Raw genomic sequence first — 19554 nt, forward strand, 5'->3', positions numbered from 1 at the left:
AGTACCATGCTAAAGATGGGAATGTTTTATGTCTTCCCTGGTCTCCCAGCCGGGATGAGGAGGAGCCTGGATGTGAACTGGGGAGGGCTGGTGCAGCTCCTATGCCTTTCCGGTCTCTACTCTGTGGCGTTGTGGATCTTAATCTCTGTTGGAATATTATCAAGTTCCACACTTCAGCACTCAGATCCAGATGTCCGGCTGTCCTACATGGGTTGGGCAGTGGCTCTGTTCCAGGTTCGCTATAACAGAAGTCAGCCTGCCCCTCCATAAAGGGTTATTCTACCTTGTTAAAACGCAGCCCTCTTGAAAGCCACCTGGAGAACATGAGCAAGGAAGTCAGGACCACGAGGGGTGCGTCCACCCACTGAGATGGTGGGACTGATCTAATGGGAGCTCACCAAGGCCAGCTGGACTGGGAGTGATGGAGCATGTGATCAAACTGGACACTCTGAATGTGGCTGGTAATGAAGGCTGACTGAGAAGCCAAGGACAATGGCACTGGGTTTTGATTCTACTGCAAGGACTGACTTTGTGGGAGCCTGGTTTGTTTGGATGCTCACCTTTATAGACCTGGATGGAGCGGGGAGGACCTTGGACTTCCCACAGGGCAGGGAACCCTGACTGCTCTTAGGACTAGAGAGGGAGGGGGAAGAGGGGAGGGGGAGGGAAAAGGGAGGCGGGGGGAGGAGGTGGAAATTTTTAATAAATAAATAAAAGAAAAGAAAGAAAGCCACCTGGAACTGCCTGCTGAAGTGAGGTCCCACACTGGGAGAGAACAGTGGTTACTTTATCTGTGTCCTCTTCAAACTGGTCACCAATACCTGTGATATACCTTTCCCCGACAGGCTGCTATTTAGTGAGTCTTCCTCAGAAAGCTTCAGGAGGTGGGAACAGGTGTTCATTAAGGATGGGCTCTGATCAAATTCCCAGGAGAAAGAACACTATGTAGATTTCTTTATTGCAAGATTCTGGGAACAGTGTGCATGTGAGTGTGTATGAGAGAGAGAGTGTGTGTATGTGCATACATGTGTGTTTCTGTGTGTATTCATGGGGAGGTCAGAGAACAATCTTGCTGTCATTCCTCAGTTTCCTTCTTGGTTTTTGGGACAGTGGCACTCACTGGCTGGACTGGCTGGCCAGTAAATCCCAACATATTTGCTTCTGCTTGCCCAGTACTGGGGATTGAACTCAGGCCCTGATGTTTGTAAGGCAAGCACTTACGATGGGTCAGCCCTACTCCATTGTAAGACTAGAAGCCATCTTGTTATAAGGTCAAAATAAGTTTATTTCTGTTTTCTGTCTTGACCTGTCTTCTGGAATGTAACATGTTCTACACCCTGTGGAATCTGACTCGCTCCTTGACTATATCCTGACCTTCAGTCTGATACGATAAGATGCTTTGTCAAGTAATATTGAGGTGTTCAGCCAAGCTCCTACATAACCACAATTCCTCTGGAAATCCCCCAACCTTAGGAACCCCCTAGGCTTGCAGTTTTGGGGCTATAAAAACCCCACTTCTATGTTTGGGGCTGACGGCTTAAATCCTGAAATCAGGGGGAGGCAATCACCAGACTGGCTTTATTGTACATATATAATAAGGCTGGATATAAATTTAGCTAATTTGTGTGGTGGTCTTTACTCTCAGTCCATGGGACGAACACTTACCCCACTGAGCTACTGCCTAGACCCACCATCACCCCACCCCACCATCACCCTGGCATCACCATCACCCCAATATCACACCATCCCCACGGTCGCCCCATCTCCACCGTAGCCCCGGCCCCACTTTTAGGTCTCACTTCTAGGCGTCTCTTATGTATGAATTTCAATTTTCACAGAAAGAACAAACTGCCCAAATGGATTGGTACCCCATAGCACCTTGTTGGGCTCGGCTTCCATAAGATATACCTCAGAGAACCAGTAGATGGCAGTATGTTTTTTCTTGCTCATGAAGGCAGATAGTTAACTAAGTAACCACAGCCACTGCCACGAGTTTTGGGGCCACCTCCTCTCTAGAGCTTTGGAGCAGCAAGAGAATCTTGGGTGGGACCGATGTCCTCTGCTCTGTCTTGCAGTGTCGGATCTGGGCATCCCTAGTGTGCCTGCTGCCAGTGGCTGTAAAATACACGGACAGCAAGAACTGAGACTATAAGGAAATAGGGATAGATGTGTGTGTGTGTGTGTGTGTGTGTGTGTGTGTGTGTGTGTGTGTGTGTGTGTCTGTGTGTCTGTGTGTGTGGTGCATGTGTGCGTGTGTGTTTGTGGTGTGTGTGTGTGTGTGTGTGGTGTGTGTGTGTATTTGTGTATGTGTGCTGGAATCATAGGTTAGCACAAGCTGCCACTGTTTCACAGAAAAGCAGAGGAACCAGGTCCTCAGACAGGAGTGGGAGGGGACAGAGCTGACTCAGCTGTTCCACACACTCCCTGGGTAAAATCATGAGGTGGCTCACCCTATTGCTCCCACGACAGGGTCAAGAATGGCTGTGTGAGCTTCTCCCTGCTGATCTTTTCGGATACATGTCTAGCCTTCATGTCTCTGATCTTTCCTGTTTGGTGACTTCACATGATGGCTAGGTTTTGTTATGTTTTTTTAAGATTTCTTTTTATTTCATATGTATACGTGTCTGCCCTGCCTACACGTTAAGTGCTCCACTGTGTGCGCAGTGCTCTGGGAGGACAGAAGAGGGAGTCGGGTTCCTTGAAACTGGGGTTACAGGCGGCTGTGAACTGCCACATGGGTGCTGGGAATAGAACCTGGGTCCTCTGGAAGAGCAGCCAGTGCTCTAACTACTGAGCCCTCTGTTCCGGGGCCTGGTGGTCAGTTTTAATTGCTAACTTGATACAATCTAGGCTCACTTGAGCAGGAAATCTCAAGAATTTCCCAGATTGGCGGGACGACTTGCCCACTGTGGTGGCACCACCCCCTAGGCAGGGATCCTGGACTGCAGAGTTGAGAAAGTGATGGATGTCTTCATTTGTTCTTCCTGGCTCTCCACTGTGGGTGTAATGTGACGGCTACTTTGAATTCCCACACTGTGACTTCCCCACAATGATGGGCTGTAACCTGGAATCATGAGTGAAATAAGCCCTTTCTCCCTTAAGTCGCTCTTGTTGGGTTTGTTTTCACACCAGCAGGCAATGAAATGAAGACATGGATCTCTGTGAGTCTCACGACCATGCCTCCCCGTCACCAGGAGATACCAACAGGAGGTGAAAGGTAAAGCACACTAAAGTGTGTCGGGAGGCCACTCTTCCGGTTCCAGCGTCCACTGGTGAGGGCTCCAGCTTTCCTCAGCTCTGGTTGTACCGCCTAGCAGTACGGTTTTCTCCACTGCAATTCTTTCAGCCCTCGGATACCCCTCAACTTTGCCCACATCTCAGATAACAGTCCTTTTCAAATCTCTCCCCTCCCAGCTGGAGCCCAGCAGACAAAGCTGGATGCTCCTCAGAGGGAGTTTCAAAGCCTAGAGACCCAGATTTTCTACTCCAGTTATACAGCTGAGGAGGGTGAGGGGAGCCCCAGAGTGGTCTAGACTTCAGGGGAGACATGAGCAGAGCCCACAGAGCTAAGGCAGCAGGGAGCATGGGACTCTATTTCTTCCTGGCTCTCCTCGAATAGGACGAGTGAACACACCATTGATGACAGCAGGCGACTGGACACTAAGAGTGGTGTTTCTGTGCTCTATCTTGTGGGTCCTCCACAGCCTTAGAAGCATCTCCAGGGGTGAATATTCAAAATGGAATGTTCTCTTTTATCTGAGAGTCCTGGGCACAATGGCAAAGGGAGGGGTGAGGGACAGAGTGCACTTTTTTTGCAGTGCAGACCAACAAAAGCCACGATTTAATTAAACCAGCTGCAGTCAGGGGCCAGAGCCAGCGCTGCCATCTGCTGCGCGGCTGACCGCCATCCTGGGGACTGCAGGGCAGAGCCCCCTTCCCACCTGACTGTGATCTGCTGGATTAGAGAGATGGGGAAAGAATCGTTCCCATTCTTACTTAACATCTTAGAGAACTCAGAGGAGCATGGGAACCCTCTGTCCTGAGCAGAGAGGTGAAAAGCTGGAAGAAGGGTGGAGTGTGGGGAGGGAGGAAGGCAGTTAATTCTGGGGAATGGACAAAGCTGGGCTGAAGGAGGGAACAGCTGGCTGCAGACCCAGCCTGGAAACCACACATATATCTCCACTGGGCATCTCACATCCTGCATCAGTGCATAAGTGGATGTGTCTTGAATTAAAAATACTAATGAGCCCTCCCCACCCCAACAAAATAACAACTTAATCCATTCTATGCTGTGGAAATGCACACGGACCATTGAGTTTTCAATATGGTTTTAGTAGAAAAAAAGGTGTGTTGTCTTTGCTCTAAATACAATGAGAGAAAACTGACTACTGTCAATGTGTGTGTGTGTGTGTGTGTGTGTGTGTGTGTGTGCATGTGCGTGTGTATGTGCACGCATGCACGTGTATATGTGTGTATATGTGTGTGCACGTGTGTGTGTGTATGTATGTATGCACATGTGCACTCAAGAGGGCAGCCTGGGGTGTTACTCCTCAGGTACCATCTGCCTTGTATTCTGAGACAGGGTCTCTGGTCTGGAACCTACCCAGTGGGGCTTACTGACAAGCAAGCCCCAGGTGCCTGCCTGTCTCTGCTTCACCATTACCAGTTACATCATGCACCACGCCTGGTTTTCCTATGTGAATCCTGGGTATCGAACTCAGGTCTTCATGCTTGTGTAGTAGGCATGCTACCCACAGAGATACCCCCAGCCCAGAACTGAGGCTCTCTCAGCAGCTACCCCCATCCCAACAGTGGAAGGACTCTCTCTGGATCCACTGGGCCACTTTTCTGTAGTGGTTAGTTTTCCACGTACTTGCCTCAACAAAGATCCTTGGTTGCCCAAACCTTAGTGCAGGCTCAGCACCATCTCCCAGACTCACTGTGAAGCTCCTAGACCAGTGTTATCTAAAGAATCTTGCCCATCACTTTGGCCAGAACCCACCCCTGCTAGAAGATCACCCATATCTCATTGGGTTCTTACTTTCCACCTGCTCCCAAATGATGCCTGCACCACACTGGCCTGTTTTTGACAGGAATCTGGTTAGGTTTTCATATTTCTTTGGAAGTTTTCTATCTCCTCACCCCTGTTACAGAACATTTGTTTGACTATGTAAAGATGTGTTGCATCCATTTAACTATGTAAAGATATGTCACATTTATTTAATTATGTAAAGATGTGTTACTGCTTTTACCTTGCCTGCCTAAGGCACCTGATTGGTCTAATAAAAAGCTGAATGGCCAATAGTGAGGGAGGAGGTATAGGCCAGATTCCTGAACAGGGAGAGTAAGTAAAAAGAGGAATTTCGGGGAGAAATAAAAAGAGACATCAGGGGCCAGTCAGACACAGAAGAAGCAGGAAGGTAGAACATACAGAATGAAAGAAAGATTAAAAGTCCTGAGGCAAATGTATATGAAGAGAAACAGGTCAAATGAAGTTAAAAAGCTAGTGGGGAAAGTCTAAGCTAAGGCCCAGCATTCAAAATTAATAATAAGTCTACACGTCTTTATTTGGGAGTTTGTTGGTGGACCAAAGAAAAAATTCTAACTATACACCTTTCTGTTCCTCAGTCATCAATTCCCACTCACCTAGGTCACATCCCTGTCCCAGGACATGACCCCATTCCCACGGTCCCTACCTATCCCAGTGTCCCAGAGAAAGCCTCGCTCTTGTTAAGCACATACCACCGAATGTTCTTTTCTTTTTCCACTTCTGTGTCTGTGTGTGTGCACATGTTTTGCACATGTGTGTGTATGCACATGTATGTGGAAGTCCAAGGCTGATGTCAGCCATTGTCTCTCCATCATTCTCCTACCTTGTTCACTGAGGCAGGGTCTCTTGACCAAACTCAGAACTTGTCAAGGTAGCTAGCGTTGCTGGCCAGCTTACTCTGGGGATCCCCATCTCTGCCTTCTGAGTTACAGGCTGGGATTATGTGTATACTGCTATGTCTACCTAGCATTTTTGCGGATTTCTGGGGATCTAAACTCCCCACACTTGTGTGACAAACACGTTAGCCACTGAGCCTAGGTGCAGTTTCCTCCTGGGAGCTTTCTGCAGCATCGGGCTGAAGCTGCTCTGAGATCAAAGTCACGCTTGAATTCTGGCCTCTTCCCTTCCCTATACTACCCCTGCACCATCTTCCCTGAGGAGAGGAAGTGACCTGGCCAAGGTCTATAGCCACACTGAACTAGCGTCTCACCAGGTCTCCTAACTCCTCACACAGAAGCCACTCGGGATCATGCTGCAGAGGCTGTCTCCCAACTAAAGCCATTGCTAATAAACTCAAGGCACACATGGTTTCCTCTTCAGCTCTGCTCCCCATCACTCTTTCTCATAGTTGCATAGCTGATTCCTGATTTCATCCTCTGATGTAGGAGGGTCATCTGTCTATGTGTTACTTTCATTAGTTAATAAAGAAATGGCCTTGGCTTTTGCTAGGACAGTAGCTTAGATAGGTGGAGTAGACAGAACAGGATTCTGGGAGAAAGAAAGCAGAGTCATGCAGACTCCATGCTTCTCCTACCCAAGGCAGACGGTGGTTAGAATCTTCCCAGTAAGCCACCACTTTGTGGTGGTACACAGATTATTAGAAATGGGTTAATCAAGATGTGAGAGTTAGCCAATAAGAGGCTAGAACTAATAGGCCAGGCAGTGTTTAAAAGAATACAGTTTCCGTGTAATTATTTCGGGTAAAGCTAGCCGGGTGGGCGCCGTTCCTTTTACAATCCTCACTTCCAGGAAGCCCTGTCCCAGCCTTTTCCCAAGAACACACTAGGCACAATGGTGATGGTTCACACCCTTGCACAATCTGGGAGGAGCTACTATTCTCTCTCCTTTGCATATGCAGCCCTCACTGGACACATTCACACCCTCTTACGTTTTCTTCCAAGGAAGTCAGCTGCTTGTCCAGTCTCACTTGGTCTGTCCCAAGAGGAAACATCCCCATGTCTCTATCAGCTGGGACTGGGGGGATCTCAAAGGGCCCTGCAGACTCCGCAATCAGCTCCTCAGTAGCGTTGATGACCTTCAGGACTTCTGTGGAGATGTTGCAGAGAGAAACAGCAGAACACTTCTGTTTGGTCCAATAACAGAAGGGGACAGAAGACAAGAACAGCACATTAACAAGGACACAGAAATCCTACTTTATCCGGCACCCATCATGAGGTCAAGCCTGTGATAACACACATACATGCTCACATGTGTGCATACGTGCATGCACATGAATGCACATGCACACACACACACACACATACACACACACTCACTCACACACACACCTGCTGAAAGGGTAAGATGTTAAGGAACTGAGAAGATATGACTCAGTGGTTAAGAGTCCTGATGGCACTTACAGGGGACCAGAGCTCAATGTCCAGCACCCACATGGTGACTCACAGCCATCTGTAAAAATTCAGGGGATCCAATGCCTTCTTCTGACCTCTCTGGGCACAGGTGAAACACGCATACTCACTAAATAGAATGAATCTAAAAAATAAAGAAAACCTACACAGCACCAGGGAGCCTAGAGGACCGCTGGCCTGACTTGGCTTTGGTCACTCACTGCGAATGACTCCAGGGTGACAGGGATGGCGGAGGAAGCAGAGCTCAAGGGGAAGCTATCTGTCTTGTCTTTATTATCAATGACTTTATTTCTAGATGGTATCTTATTTTCTCACTATCACTTTATTCAACCATGTGAAATAGCATCTATGGTGTGGGCCTGAGGGCGGCTTTCTGCATGCAGAGTTAGGAGACCTGGCGAGACTCTAGTTTTGTCTATTATGGGTCCTTAGCCAGGCCATTCCTCAGTTCTAGAACTTTCTGTAGTCATCCATACAATAAGAGTACAGACAAAGAACTCTTCTGAGGCTTGGTAGGTACTGTGTGTCAGCTCACACATCGACCTCAAGCCAGTCTCCCGTGTTCTCCTCGAGTACACAGCAAGCAACACTCCCTAGCTTCCCTTGCGGCTGGGGGTGACACGTGACACATCACTGAGTCTGAGGAGGAAGCCAACTGCTGTGGGATAATCTTCTTATACACTGTAAAGATTTGTCACTCAAATTGGCTTAATAAAATGTTAATTGGGCAGTAGCCAGCCAGGAAGTATAGGCGGGGCGACCAAACTAAGGATGATGGGAAGAAGTCAGGAGTCACCAGGAGGAGGAGGAGATGAACGCGCCATGCTAATAAAGGTATGGCCACGTGGCAAAGCATAAATAGAAATAGGGATTAATTTAAGTGTAAGAGTTAGCTAGTAACAAGCCTGAGCTATCAGTTGAGCATTTATAAGTAATATTAAGCCTCTAATTTAATTATTTGGGAAGTGGCTGCCAGGTATTTGGAAACAGGAGGGCAGGAGAGTCTGATTACAAACTACTTTTCAGAAAAGTTTTTTTTTTTCTGTTTACTTTCACGTGTGTGTATATGTTGTGCATGCCTGTGGATGCAGAGGCCTGAGGCTGACACTGGGAATATTTCTTGGCCACGTGTTCTCCATCTTACTCACTGAGGCAGGGTCTCCCAGTTTAACCCTGAGCTTTGTGACACCACTAGTTTTTCTTCTCTGTTCATTCTGGGGATTCCCTGTCTGCAGCTTCTGAAAGCTGGAATCACAGGGATGTCACCCTGTTCACTGGTGTTGACACGGGCTCTGGGGACTCAGATCCCAGTCCTCACATTTGCTGATCACGTGGCAAACATTTTAACCACTGAGCACCCCCCCCCCCAGGCCTGAGGCTTGATTTTGGAAAAAGTTGCTCCTTGGAATACACTCTACTTCCCTTCTGCTTTATTAGAGGAGGCTTTGGGCAACACCCCTCCTTCAACAATGAATGCAGGGAGTTCAGAGATGAGCTTCAAGTGACGGGGTAAGGCAGTGAGTGAAGTGGAGCAAATCCTAGCCCTCGTGGCCTGCCTTAACCCCACCCTTACTGCCTCTCACACTAACACACTGTCCTGGCTCACGAGGGTAGACTTACTTGCCATGCAATATGAGGTGGGTTTTCTCTGTTGGGGGAGGGATCTCACATTTCGCTTCCCAGGTCAAGGGTTTAAAGGCCAGGACCACACCATAAGGCAGTGGACTCCAACTGAGGAAAATGACCCAAATCAAACCAAAACCAATGGTAATAATAAAAAAGAAATTCTCTGTTGTTTGGAGTCCCACTTGACGTCCACTGAGAAGTACAAGTTGTAATCTATGTACAAACTGCAATTTACATGTAATCTACATACAAGCTACAATCTATGTGCAGTTTCCCTGTCGATGACCTGGAAGTAGCCAGTTTACCTGGATCTGGGGTGGGAATGGGGAAGTTGAGGTAGCAGGGACTTAATGAGCTGTCCTTAGTGAGAGGAGCAGGACCTACCTGACCCAATCTCTGGTCACTAAGCCAGAGCCATCTGGGGACTTCCAAAGCTAACTCTGTTGCTTGCATCAAATGTGTAGAGTAACCAATCAAGAAGACCTTCTGAAAGTTTGCTATCAAACTTATGCTTAGCACTGGGTAGGGTTTTGATGATGAGAAGTAGTCTTTCAGGGGTGGCTGGCGGGGAGCCCCGCTTTCAGCAGAAGTAAGAAGCTAAAGACTTCTTTAGCATCTGTTGTACGGAACTCTGGGGCAAAAGTCCGAATATAACAAACAAGGCAGGATTTGAAAACCCAGAAAGGGTGTGTCCTTACGGTCACCCACATTCCTCTAGGTATTAATTATAAGATGGATCAAACGCGACTGTCTTGGCATCAGATAAGGAAGAGGCAAACATGTGCAGGGGGTCAGCTGATGAACAGGGACTCCTCAGACCAGGGAGGCTGGCCCCACCATTGTTGCGGTCACCGGAACAACGGTCGGAATAAAAATGGTGACAAATGTGTACCAAAACCTTTTGGCAACCAAAGAAATAGAATGGCATAGAAATGAAACCATGAGTGCATTATGGGCCCAGCATAACTTATGATTCCCCTGAGAGATGTAAATGGAATCCCAGCATGCCTTAGCTTAGGTGAGGCTGGTGATTACATGGCTGACTCACCATGGGATGTCTGATCAGAGGCACACACTCTTGGACCTCCAAAGTCACCTGAGAGCCCCCAGGACCAATATCACCTCCGAGAGCCCCCAGGACTGATGATGTCACCTCTGAGAGCCCCTAGGACTGATGATGTCACCTCTGAGAGCCCCTAGGACCGATGATGTCACCCCTGAGAGCCCAAGTGTTTGCTCCTATTATCCAGACTTCACTGCAACCCCACAGAAATATCAAAGCCACCATGTGTGCCACACAACTCCTGTGGCAGAGAAGCCCACACACAGTGAAGGGCTTGATCAATCAGTAGTTAGAATTAACTAGATTAGCTTAATATAAAATATTTAGCTTTAATAAACAGAAGAAAGGGAACTTATAAAACCAGGGTTTTAGTGATCCAGAAGCGCAGGGAACAAAAGGGGCAGAGGCAAGTGGACCTGAATCTTTTATCTGTTTTCTTTGGCCCCAGGGGGACACACCCTAAACAGAATGTGATTGGCTGAGCTTCCCCATCATCTCCCTCTTTTTATCTAAATAAGATTGAATCAAACCCAATATAATTATATATAGTAGGAATAGATATCAAATATAAAATTATAAACAATAAATAATATTAAGAAGGAGACATATTATAAAGTTTTATTAAACATTTTATTTTAAGGAATTTAAATAATGTATTGGAATTGAGTTTAGTTAAATCATGAGGAGGGAAATTATAATTACTTAATCTTTAATTTCATTAAAGATTTGAGAAGGGAAATAATATTTAAGCAGTCAGAAAGTATAAATGAGAAATTTTTGAAATGTGTAACAAATGATAGAGACAATTGATTATCTGGGCAATCATTTAAAATTTCATTTGTAATGTTGAGGTAACCGATTTTGGTTGAAGCCTAATATAATTGATATGTTATTTTTAAAGGTAAGAAATTTTTTAGAATTATCTTATCCTGTCTTGGCAGGATAAGACAATTTTGCTTTTATCCATTTATGGATATTTTGTCAGTGGTTGAGGTATCGGTTTTTTTGTTTTGTTTTGTTTTGTTTTTTGTCCAAAGGCCAGTTTTGCCAAGTGGAGTGTCTTTGGTGTTCAACGTTTTTTTGGGAGTAGAGCCGTGTTGTCAGGAGTGATTTGTCTCATTAGCATGGAATTTTAGGTTAGATTAAAGGCCATTTTTTATAGTTTTTTGAAGAGGTTGAAGATTATATTATTTATATTAAATATAATCTCTATGTATTTAAAGAACCTGATTAGACTAAATATAAGTATGATAAATATGTATGATTATTGATTTATAATTTTTGATATCTATCTAATTTGAAGATTATGAGAATAAACAATTGTGTAATAAATGAGGACAATGACCTCCAAATGTAAATAATGTATATCATTATATAAATAATATATAAGTATCTTAATCAGAGGTAGAAATGTATATTGTAATATGGTAAATATATGTATATATACCACTATAATATATATCAATATATAACAAATGTTTTAAATAGAGGTAGAAGCATATTCATATATAATTAATATATAAGAATCAATGTCAATATAATTTTTTAAAAATATGCAGAGGGGACCTGCAGGGAGAGCCCTCAGCAGATCCACAGTCGCACAGGGACAGGAGGACCGGAGGCTTTGAGGGGTCTCAAGTTTGTGGACACCCAGCTTTCTGCCTCACCCACAGCTGACAGCGAGGGTGATCTGTGAAAGCCACATAGTGGGGCCTCTGAGATGGGTCAGATAATGAACATTTGTGGTACACATGTAAAGGTCCAAGTTCTTTAAAAAAAAAAAGCCAAGTGTGGAGATGTGTGTCTGTAACCTTTCTAGGGAGGCAGAGCAGGCAGATTGTCGGGGCTCACTGGCCAGCCAGTCCAACTTAATGGGCAAGCCCCAGGCCTAAATAGGACCTGAAGAAATACACATATATACAGGAGAGAGAGAGACAGAGACAGAGACACAGAGAGAGACAGAGAGGTAGATACAGAGACAAAGATATGCAGAGAGAGAGAGAGAGAGAGAGAGAGAGAGAGAGAGAGAGAGAGAAACTGAGCATACAGCAACCTGAAGAGAAACACAGTTTCATTCTTGGGACCAGATATTTCTACGTATCAGCAATCTTTGCAGATAAAGACCTTGCTAACATCATTTCATAGAGAAAGAGGAAAGAAAGAACAGCTTGGTTTCCAAAGAGGGAGCACCCGAGACAGAATTCAGAACACTCTAGTAGATGTGATGTATCCAGCCTCCAGCCGTCACCTTACACGGCCGATATTTTCATCCCGCCCTTAAAGATGAAGGTACACAGGAGGCCTGTGCCCTTCCCACCATCCCACCACTCCAGCATCCATGGGTAGAGGTCCCTGGACCCAGTGTTTGCAGAAAGTGATGCTGAGATACGGTCTTAGGGGCAGGGTTGGAGAGACAGCTCAACGCTCATCAGTTAAGAACGCTCGCTGCTGAGCACCAGCCCGACTGGTGCTTCCTAAGTGCCTGCAACACCTGTGGAATCCAAGACCCTCCTCTGGCCTCCATGGTCACCCAGCACATACATGGTGCACTTACATACATGTAGTCACTCACACACATAAAAGCTAATTAAAAAAAAATCCTGAGGGGCAAACAGGTCAGTGAGTAAAAGGATCTAAGGGGAGGGTGCCTCCACCAACAGGTGTCACTTAGCATAAGCATGTTGCCAAGGCCAGGGTGAGAACGAGTCACACAACACAGCTGAGAGCTACCCAGGGATGCACTCCTGGCCTGAGCCCGCCAGGGCTGTATGGCACACACTCACCACAGTGAGGGAGAATGCACACCACAGCAGAACCCAGACCCCCAGCCTGCCTGCCTGCCACTTTCTGTTCCAAATTACAGATGCTGTCTTGGTTTCGTGAAATGCTTTTAATTAACAAAGCAACAAGCAAGGAAACGAGTCCCCAAATGCCTGAATTTCATGGCTTTGTCTCCTTTTCAAAGGTAAGAAAAACACCCCATATGTCCCCACAGAGAGCCGAGAGAACGCATGTTTCAATTCTCATGAACATATGGCCCTTGGCAGTACCTCCAAAAACCCATCAAAATACATGCCCCCACAGACTCACGACTCTGAGGAGACTCATGAAAGATGGAGGTACAGAACTGGATGAGGAAGTTGGGACCTGATCTTAATAAATTAGCATATGTAATAAGCAGATAGAACCACACACACCAGATATCAGAGGAGAGCCGGCCTCTAGGAAGGACTGAGGGGTGTGTGCAGGTATGCATGTGTGTACGAGTGCACAAGTGCAGGTGTGTGTGTGTGTGTGTGTGTGGTCTATGTGTGGGTGTGTGCACGTGAGTGCAGGTGCCATGGAGTCCACAGGAGGGCGTCAGATCCCTTGGAGCTTGAATCACAGGCAGCTGTGAGCCACCAAACATGTGTGCAGGGTATAAATTCAGGTCTTCGCTGGAGCAGCACACGTGACTCTTGACCACTGAGCCACCTCTCCAGCTCCCAGTTTGCTCTTTTTACAGGGTCCCTACTGCCCTGAAACTGAGAGGCAGGCTCTGCTGGCTGGCCAGTGACCTCAGAGCTCTGTTTGTTTCTACTCCCCAGGGGTGGGATGACAAGCATGTGTCGCCATGCCTGGCTTTTTATGTGGGTCTTAGGGATTGAATTTGGATCCCTATGCCCTCTGGGTGGGTCTAGTGTTGCTTGATTTATGACGCCCCTTGAAGGCACATCAGTGCATGGCCAGAGTGATGGGGGCAACCATTGCTGGGCTGTTATCCTTGACCCAGCCATCTCGAGCAGGCAGGAACTTCTTCCCTGGCCAGGAGTTGACTGTGGCCATTGATCTGTCTGACATGTATGACTGGCTGCTCCCTGTTAACTGTGACTGAAACTGATTGTTTCAGTCATGATTCTGCATGGCTCACAGTAGCCATACCGCCACCAAGGTATGTGCCCCCAGTGCTTAAGGAAGCGGCCAGGGCAGCCTGGATGACTTTGTTACTTCCCAGCCTGACCCTTCCTAGGTATCTTTGCCTGACTCTTGCTCTGCCTCCTCCCAGGCTCAGTTCAACTCACTTGGTCAGAGGTTCCTGCTGCCCAGCACCATCCTCTGGACTTCCTGTCTAATGGCTCCCCTTGTCCAGCACCATCCTCTGGACTTCCTGTCTAATGGGTCCCCCTGTCCAGCACCATCCTCAGGACTACCTGTCTAATGGTTCCCACTGTCTAGCACTATCCTCTGGACTTCCTGTCTAATGGTTCCCCCTGTCCAGCACCATCCTCAGGACTACCTGTTTAATAGTTCCCACTGTCCAGTACCATCCTCTGGACTTCCTGTCTAATGGTTCCCACTGTCCAGCACTCATTTTCCGGACTTCCTGTCTGCCCTTCTTCACCTCGATTCTACAGCTTTCTCATGGAAACATACCCAAGCCTGCCTGGGTACCAGAGTGCTCCCCCAATAGAGGATGAGTTCACCCACTAGGAAGCAGACTCTTTCAGTCACAAAGCACTATAGCTCCTAGATCACCGTAGTGACCATTTGCTGACCACATGAGTGGGGACCGAAGCTCCAACTTTGGGCCCCTGCTTCTCACAGGAAGAGTTGACTATCTCCATCTTGTTGCTGCCTGTGCTTGCTACTGGGGTCTGCAAAGTGGGGTGCATGTTCATTCTTTTACCGGAGTTTGAATGTGTTCTCCTCCCATGTCCCCTACACCCTTCCTGAACTCGTAACCTAACTTTGGAAGAAGCCATCTCTATGCCGCTCTCCTTCCAGCCCATAGCTCCATTTCTTGGAGATCTGTGGTTTTCTTCCTCAGTTTTAACCACATTTTTTTCTTTGCTCTTATTATGGTTGGAGTTAGCCCCCTTTCTTCCATCCAACCTCCTGTTTGAGATTCATATGCAACTTCTTAGCTCACAGAAAAATTCCTGGCTTCATTAGAAACTACTGAAATGAGGGTTCAATGTAAACCAGTAAATGTACTGGTCAGAGGTTGCAGTCTGTCACAGCCTGGCAGCTTTCCCTGAGCTGGGCACTATGGAAGCTCCTTCCTTCCCCAGAAAGGCTTCCTGCTCGCTACCTGCCCTCACCTGGAGAATGTTTCTGGGCCTGGAGGGCTGACCTTATTTAAAAGCCATCTCTAAACCAGAGGTCTGATTCATCGTTAGCTTGACCCTTGGCACATATCCCTACTAAGAAGTCTTGTGCTAGCAGCTCTTCTATAGAACACTACTGTGTGGTGATATTTTTTGCGCTGTAACAAATACAGCTTGCTTGGAGATCAGAGTGCACAGCTGCCACACTAGTTAGCCACAGAGGGCAGGCAGTGGTGGTGCACGCCTTTAATCCCAGCGCTCAGGAGGCAGAAACAGACAGATCTCTGTGCCTTCAAGGCCCCTGGGTTACACGAGACTGATCCACTCTAAAAGAGAAACAGAGTCAGGCATGGTAGTTCACACCTTTAATCCCAGCACAAGGAAGGTGGAGACAGGAAGTGATATTGCTGGGTGGAGAGAGGAACATAAGGTAGGAGGAGACAGGAGTTCAGGGCATTCGGTCTGAGGTTTTATAGAGACAGGATCTTGTCCCTTCAGTTTAAGCATTCAGAGAGGAAGAACCAGTGGCTGGCTGCTCTGCTTCTCTGATCTTTCAGCTTTTACCCCCTAATATCTGACTCCAGGTTTTTATTTAATAAGATTGATTAGTATTGTGTTACACTATTGCCACGTACTGATGCAAATTTGGGTTTGTCCCCAGACACCCAAATCCTATATATCCCTTATACTCTGGAATAAAACGGAAATGATTTATCAAACTCTGTCTCCCAGATAGCTGTCTCCTTTTGTGCTCATAGGCTGCCTATAAACCTATCTCTCGCCCCTTCTGCCTCTTTCTCCTCTCAGACTGATGGCCGACAGGCCAAGAGGGAAAGAGGACCCCCACGAACCCCAGAGCCACTTGGGCCTGACTGGGTCATTACATAAAGGGTATTGTGTGGTTTGTGAACAGATTGCCATGATCAGATCTCTCCTTTGGACAGGAAGGATTCGCCATCTTGTGTTCATCTGAGTCAGGGTTGCTGTGTACTTACACATGTGCTTCACCTGAAGGCTCACCATCAGCTCTACCCAGGAGCCCAGTGCTGCCCCAGGGGCCGTCCTATTTCTCCACGTTGCTTTCTTCTTTCCCCATAGCCCTTTCTACAAGCTTGACACCTGAACTTCTCTACCCTTTCCTGTTCAGAAGACAAGAGAGTCTTCTAGTTGGTGGGTGTGTGTGTGACAGGAGGAAGAGAGAAGGAATAGAGAAAAGGATGAGGAGAAGATGGAGGAGGAAGAGAGGAGAGGAAGAGGAAATGAAAAGGCACGGAGCACATGGTAAAACCTCAGCTTGCCAGCACCACATGCATCCCCTCAGTCCAGTAGCCATGTCCCTCTGCCCTCTGGACCTCATCTTCTGTATCCCTAAGATCTCCTACTGGTGGATACTTAGGTCACTTCCACACACACAATGCCTGATGAACTACCCTAAAATTCATCCTGGGCTGGTGCCCCATTCTTCTGAAGATAAATGACTGAAGGAACAAGTTCTGAGTCTGTGAGTACGTGTACTTAGACTGCTCTGGGTACCACGTCATCACACTGCTAATCAATGCTGACACCATTTTGTGTGTGTCATGCTCACTTTCTTGAACTCTCACATTGTTATGTTTAATCGTCTGGTGGGTCAGTCAAAGGGGGCCCTACTCTACTGTAATTTGCATCTAAAATTTATTTCAAAGTACAGTTTATTATTATTATTGCTGTGTGTGTATGTGTGTGTGAATATGGATGCATATATGCCATGGCGTACTTGTGGAAGTCAGATGAAAACCTGTTCAGTGTTCTCTTAACTCAGAAAAGATTTCTGGTGAGCTCTGTGCAGGCTACTCCTTCCTTCCTGTCTCTCTGATATCCCATCATCTACCCCTGTAGGGCATCTTGGTTTTGGTCTTTTGTGGAACAAGGTTCTAAGTTAGGGATCTGAGGTTCAGATCTTTCTACTCCCAAGCTCTGAGAGCAAGTCTGACTTTCTCCCTTCAAACCCGACCTGCCCCATGCCTCCTTATCCTGCTGTGGCTGTGGCGACAGCTTTTCCAATGACACCCGTTTTCACAGAGGGTGAAGGTCTGCACCTGCTCTGGAGGTCTGGGAAGGTTTTTTCTCATGCTCAGTCCATGTTTGTCTCAAGGGAAATTTGTTCTAAAGCCCCCGTAATGGAGGACAGTGCCAGAACTCTGTCTACCTGCCCGGTGGTGGTCCCTCTGCCGGCCCTGCAGGACACACCAGTGGGCATGGATGATACTGAGTGAAGGGGAACCCCACCCGCTCAAGCACTGCGGGTAACAGCTGGAGGGCTAACAAGTGTCTGTTCCCCTAGAGTGGCAGGTACACAGAGCTCAAAACGAGGCGTGCTAATTCCTCAACAGGAAAAGCACTGTCTACCATCTGATGCTCTGTTCACCCCTGTGTCGCACCAAAGACAGGCTTCTGAGATAAAATGCCACCTGGTGTGTTCACGTGAATGGTGACTCACTTCACAAAGGCGAGGCACACTTGGACGGTGACAAGATCAACCACGGGGCATCGACAACAATTTTATCACAAGCACCTTACAGGTGAGAGCCCCAGAGACAACAATCAACAGCTTTATCTCCAGCATTGACTGGGATTCTAGGTCCATGTGGAACAGGCAGGCTATTTGTTTCTCCTTCAATAAAATATTTTATGTGTGTGAGTGTTTTGTTTGCACCCATGGCTGTGTACCACATGCCTTCCTGGTGCTCACAGAGACCAGAAGAAGGTGTCAGGTACCCTGGAATTGGAGTTATAGACATTGCTAGCCAGCGTGTGGGTACTGAGGACTGCACTTGGATCCTTTGGAAGATTATCCAGTGCTCTTAACTGTGGAGCCATCTCTCAAGCCCTGACATTAGGTTTAGATTAACTTAGTAAAATCTCAGTGCCCATTCCATACGTGGGGGAGGTCTACTGGGCTATGACCCTCTTATAAAAATAAAACACAACTTGACTATTTGTGATAATAGACAGATACTTTAAATTAAAATGTCCTGGGACAATGGATGTATAAACTGATCTCTAATGTAAGAGTCTACTAACTTGGATCTTTAAGAAGCAGTATTGTAAGTGATATTGTTATCAGGAAATGATCAATGATGCCACTCTCCAAGGTAACGTGTCATGACTTATATCTAGAATCACAGAATTCTGGAGCCAGGAGAGACTCGGGCACGGTAGAGCATGTGTGGGAGATATGGCTACCGAAATGTTGCCTTCAGACTCAGGTCAGTCCCTGGCTTTTCTTCACATCCCCTTCTCAGGAGTACGACACCCTACAGGGAAGTGGTTCTGAGAACCACTTAGCCAGGATGTTGCCCCAGAAGCACTGGGATGGCCCCTGCCCAGAACTGGAAACGCTGGTGCTCATTTCCAGGCTCCAAGCACCGTGGTTTGGAAGGTGAAGGGAGAACAGCCTTTAAAGAAGAAACATGACCTCTTTGCACAACTAAGAGCTTTGGGATTGATCCCCAGGATCTACAAGCTCATTCTTCAGCAGTTTCTTGATCATCACTGGTCCACTTACACTCAGTGAAAGTGAACCATCCAATCCAGCTGAGGGATAAATCTGTCTACTGCCAGGGTCTGACTCCCAGCGAGGGAAGAAACTATGCTTTTAAAGAAATTCTGCTGCTGTTGGGCAGGACCCAGGAACCCTAAGTTCTACAGAAAAGGTTGCATTAAAGCCACCAAACTGGCATTAGTGTCACAGTTGTGCATGCACCTATGTGTCGGCTCTAGGGAAGCAGCAACAAATGCAACAGGGGCAGGTCCCTGTGAGGTCTAAGGTTCCCACACTTTGACGTGTATGTGTGTGCACGTGTGCGTGTGTGTGTATACATGCGTGTGTTGTATAGACTGGTAGTGGCTGGATCATGGGAGATGTCACAGCTACATTGACCTTGAAGATGGGAACTTGGGGTTCAGCCCCATGCAGTGCTCCCCCACTGACATTCTACACAGCATTAAGGGCACCAGCTGTGGACACAGATCTGCGTCTGTGTGCTGCAAGGCATCGAGCTTGCCATTCTCAGTCCCAGCACACGGACACTATTTCGTGAAGCTGATTTTCCTGGAGCTTGTTACAGGGGATATGCTGATTAACATTTGCTGGGCTCCTGCTGTGCATGAAGCTTACGCTGCATTATTCAAGCCTCACAACTTTGAAAGGCAGTATGATTATCCCTGTCCTACAAGGAGGACAAGATGTGTTTATCCAATCAACAATAAAAACCTGGGCTGGATCCTAGGAACCAAGTTAAAAACAAGGCAGACAGACACACAGACAGGCAGACACAGGCTTGAGGACATCCTGAGAACAAGTACTGTAATAGCAGG

The 19554-nt window shown here is 47.0% G+C and overlaps 1 protein-coding gene across 5 annotated transcripts in view; it reads right to left on the reverse strand.

Moving 5' to 3' along the window:
- The window catches only part of Myrip (myosin VIIA and Rab interacting protein), a 183592-nt gene that overhangs the window by 12420 nt on the left and 151618 nt on the right, over positions 1-19554 (reverse strand). For 4 of the 5 annotated variants that reach the window (XM_048423910.3, XM_087905142.1, XM_085689054.2 and 1 more), the window contains one exon: positions 6939-7133. The exons of the other annotated variant lie outside the window; for it this stretch is intronic. In XM_048423910.3, the coding sequence (XP_048279867.3) occupies positions 6939-7133 (195 nt within the window). The remainder of the gene's footprint in view (positions 1-6938; positions 7134-19554) is intronic. 5 annotated transcript variants of the gene reach the window in all.

The sequence above is a fragment of the Myodes glareolus genome, chromosome 4 (genome assembly GCF_982192425.1).
Source record: "Myodes glareolus chromosome 4, mMyoGla1.1, whole genome shotgun sequence".
Taxonomy (NCBI): Eukaryota; Metazoa; Chordata; class Mammalia; order Rodentia; family Cricetidae; genus Myodes; species Myodes glareolus.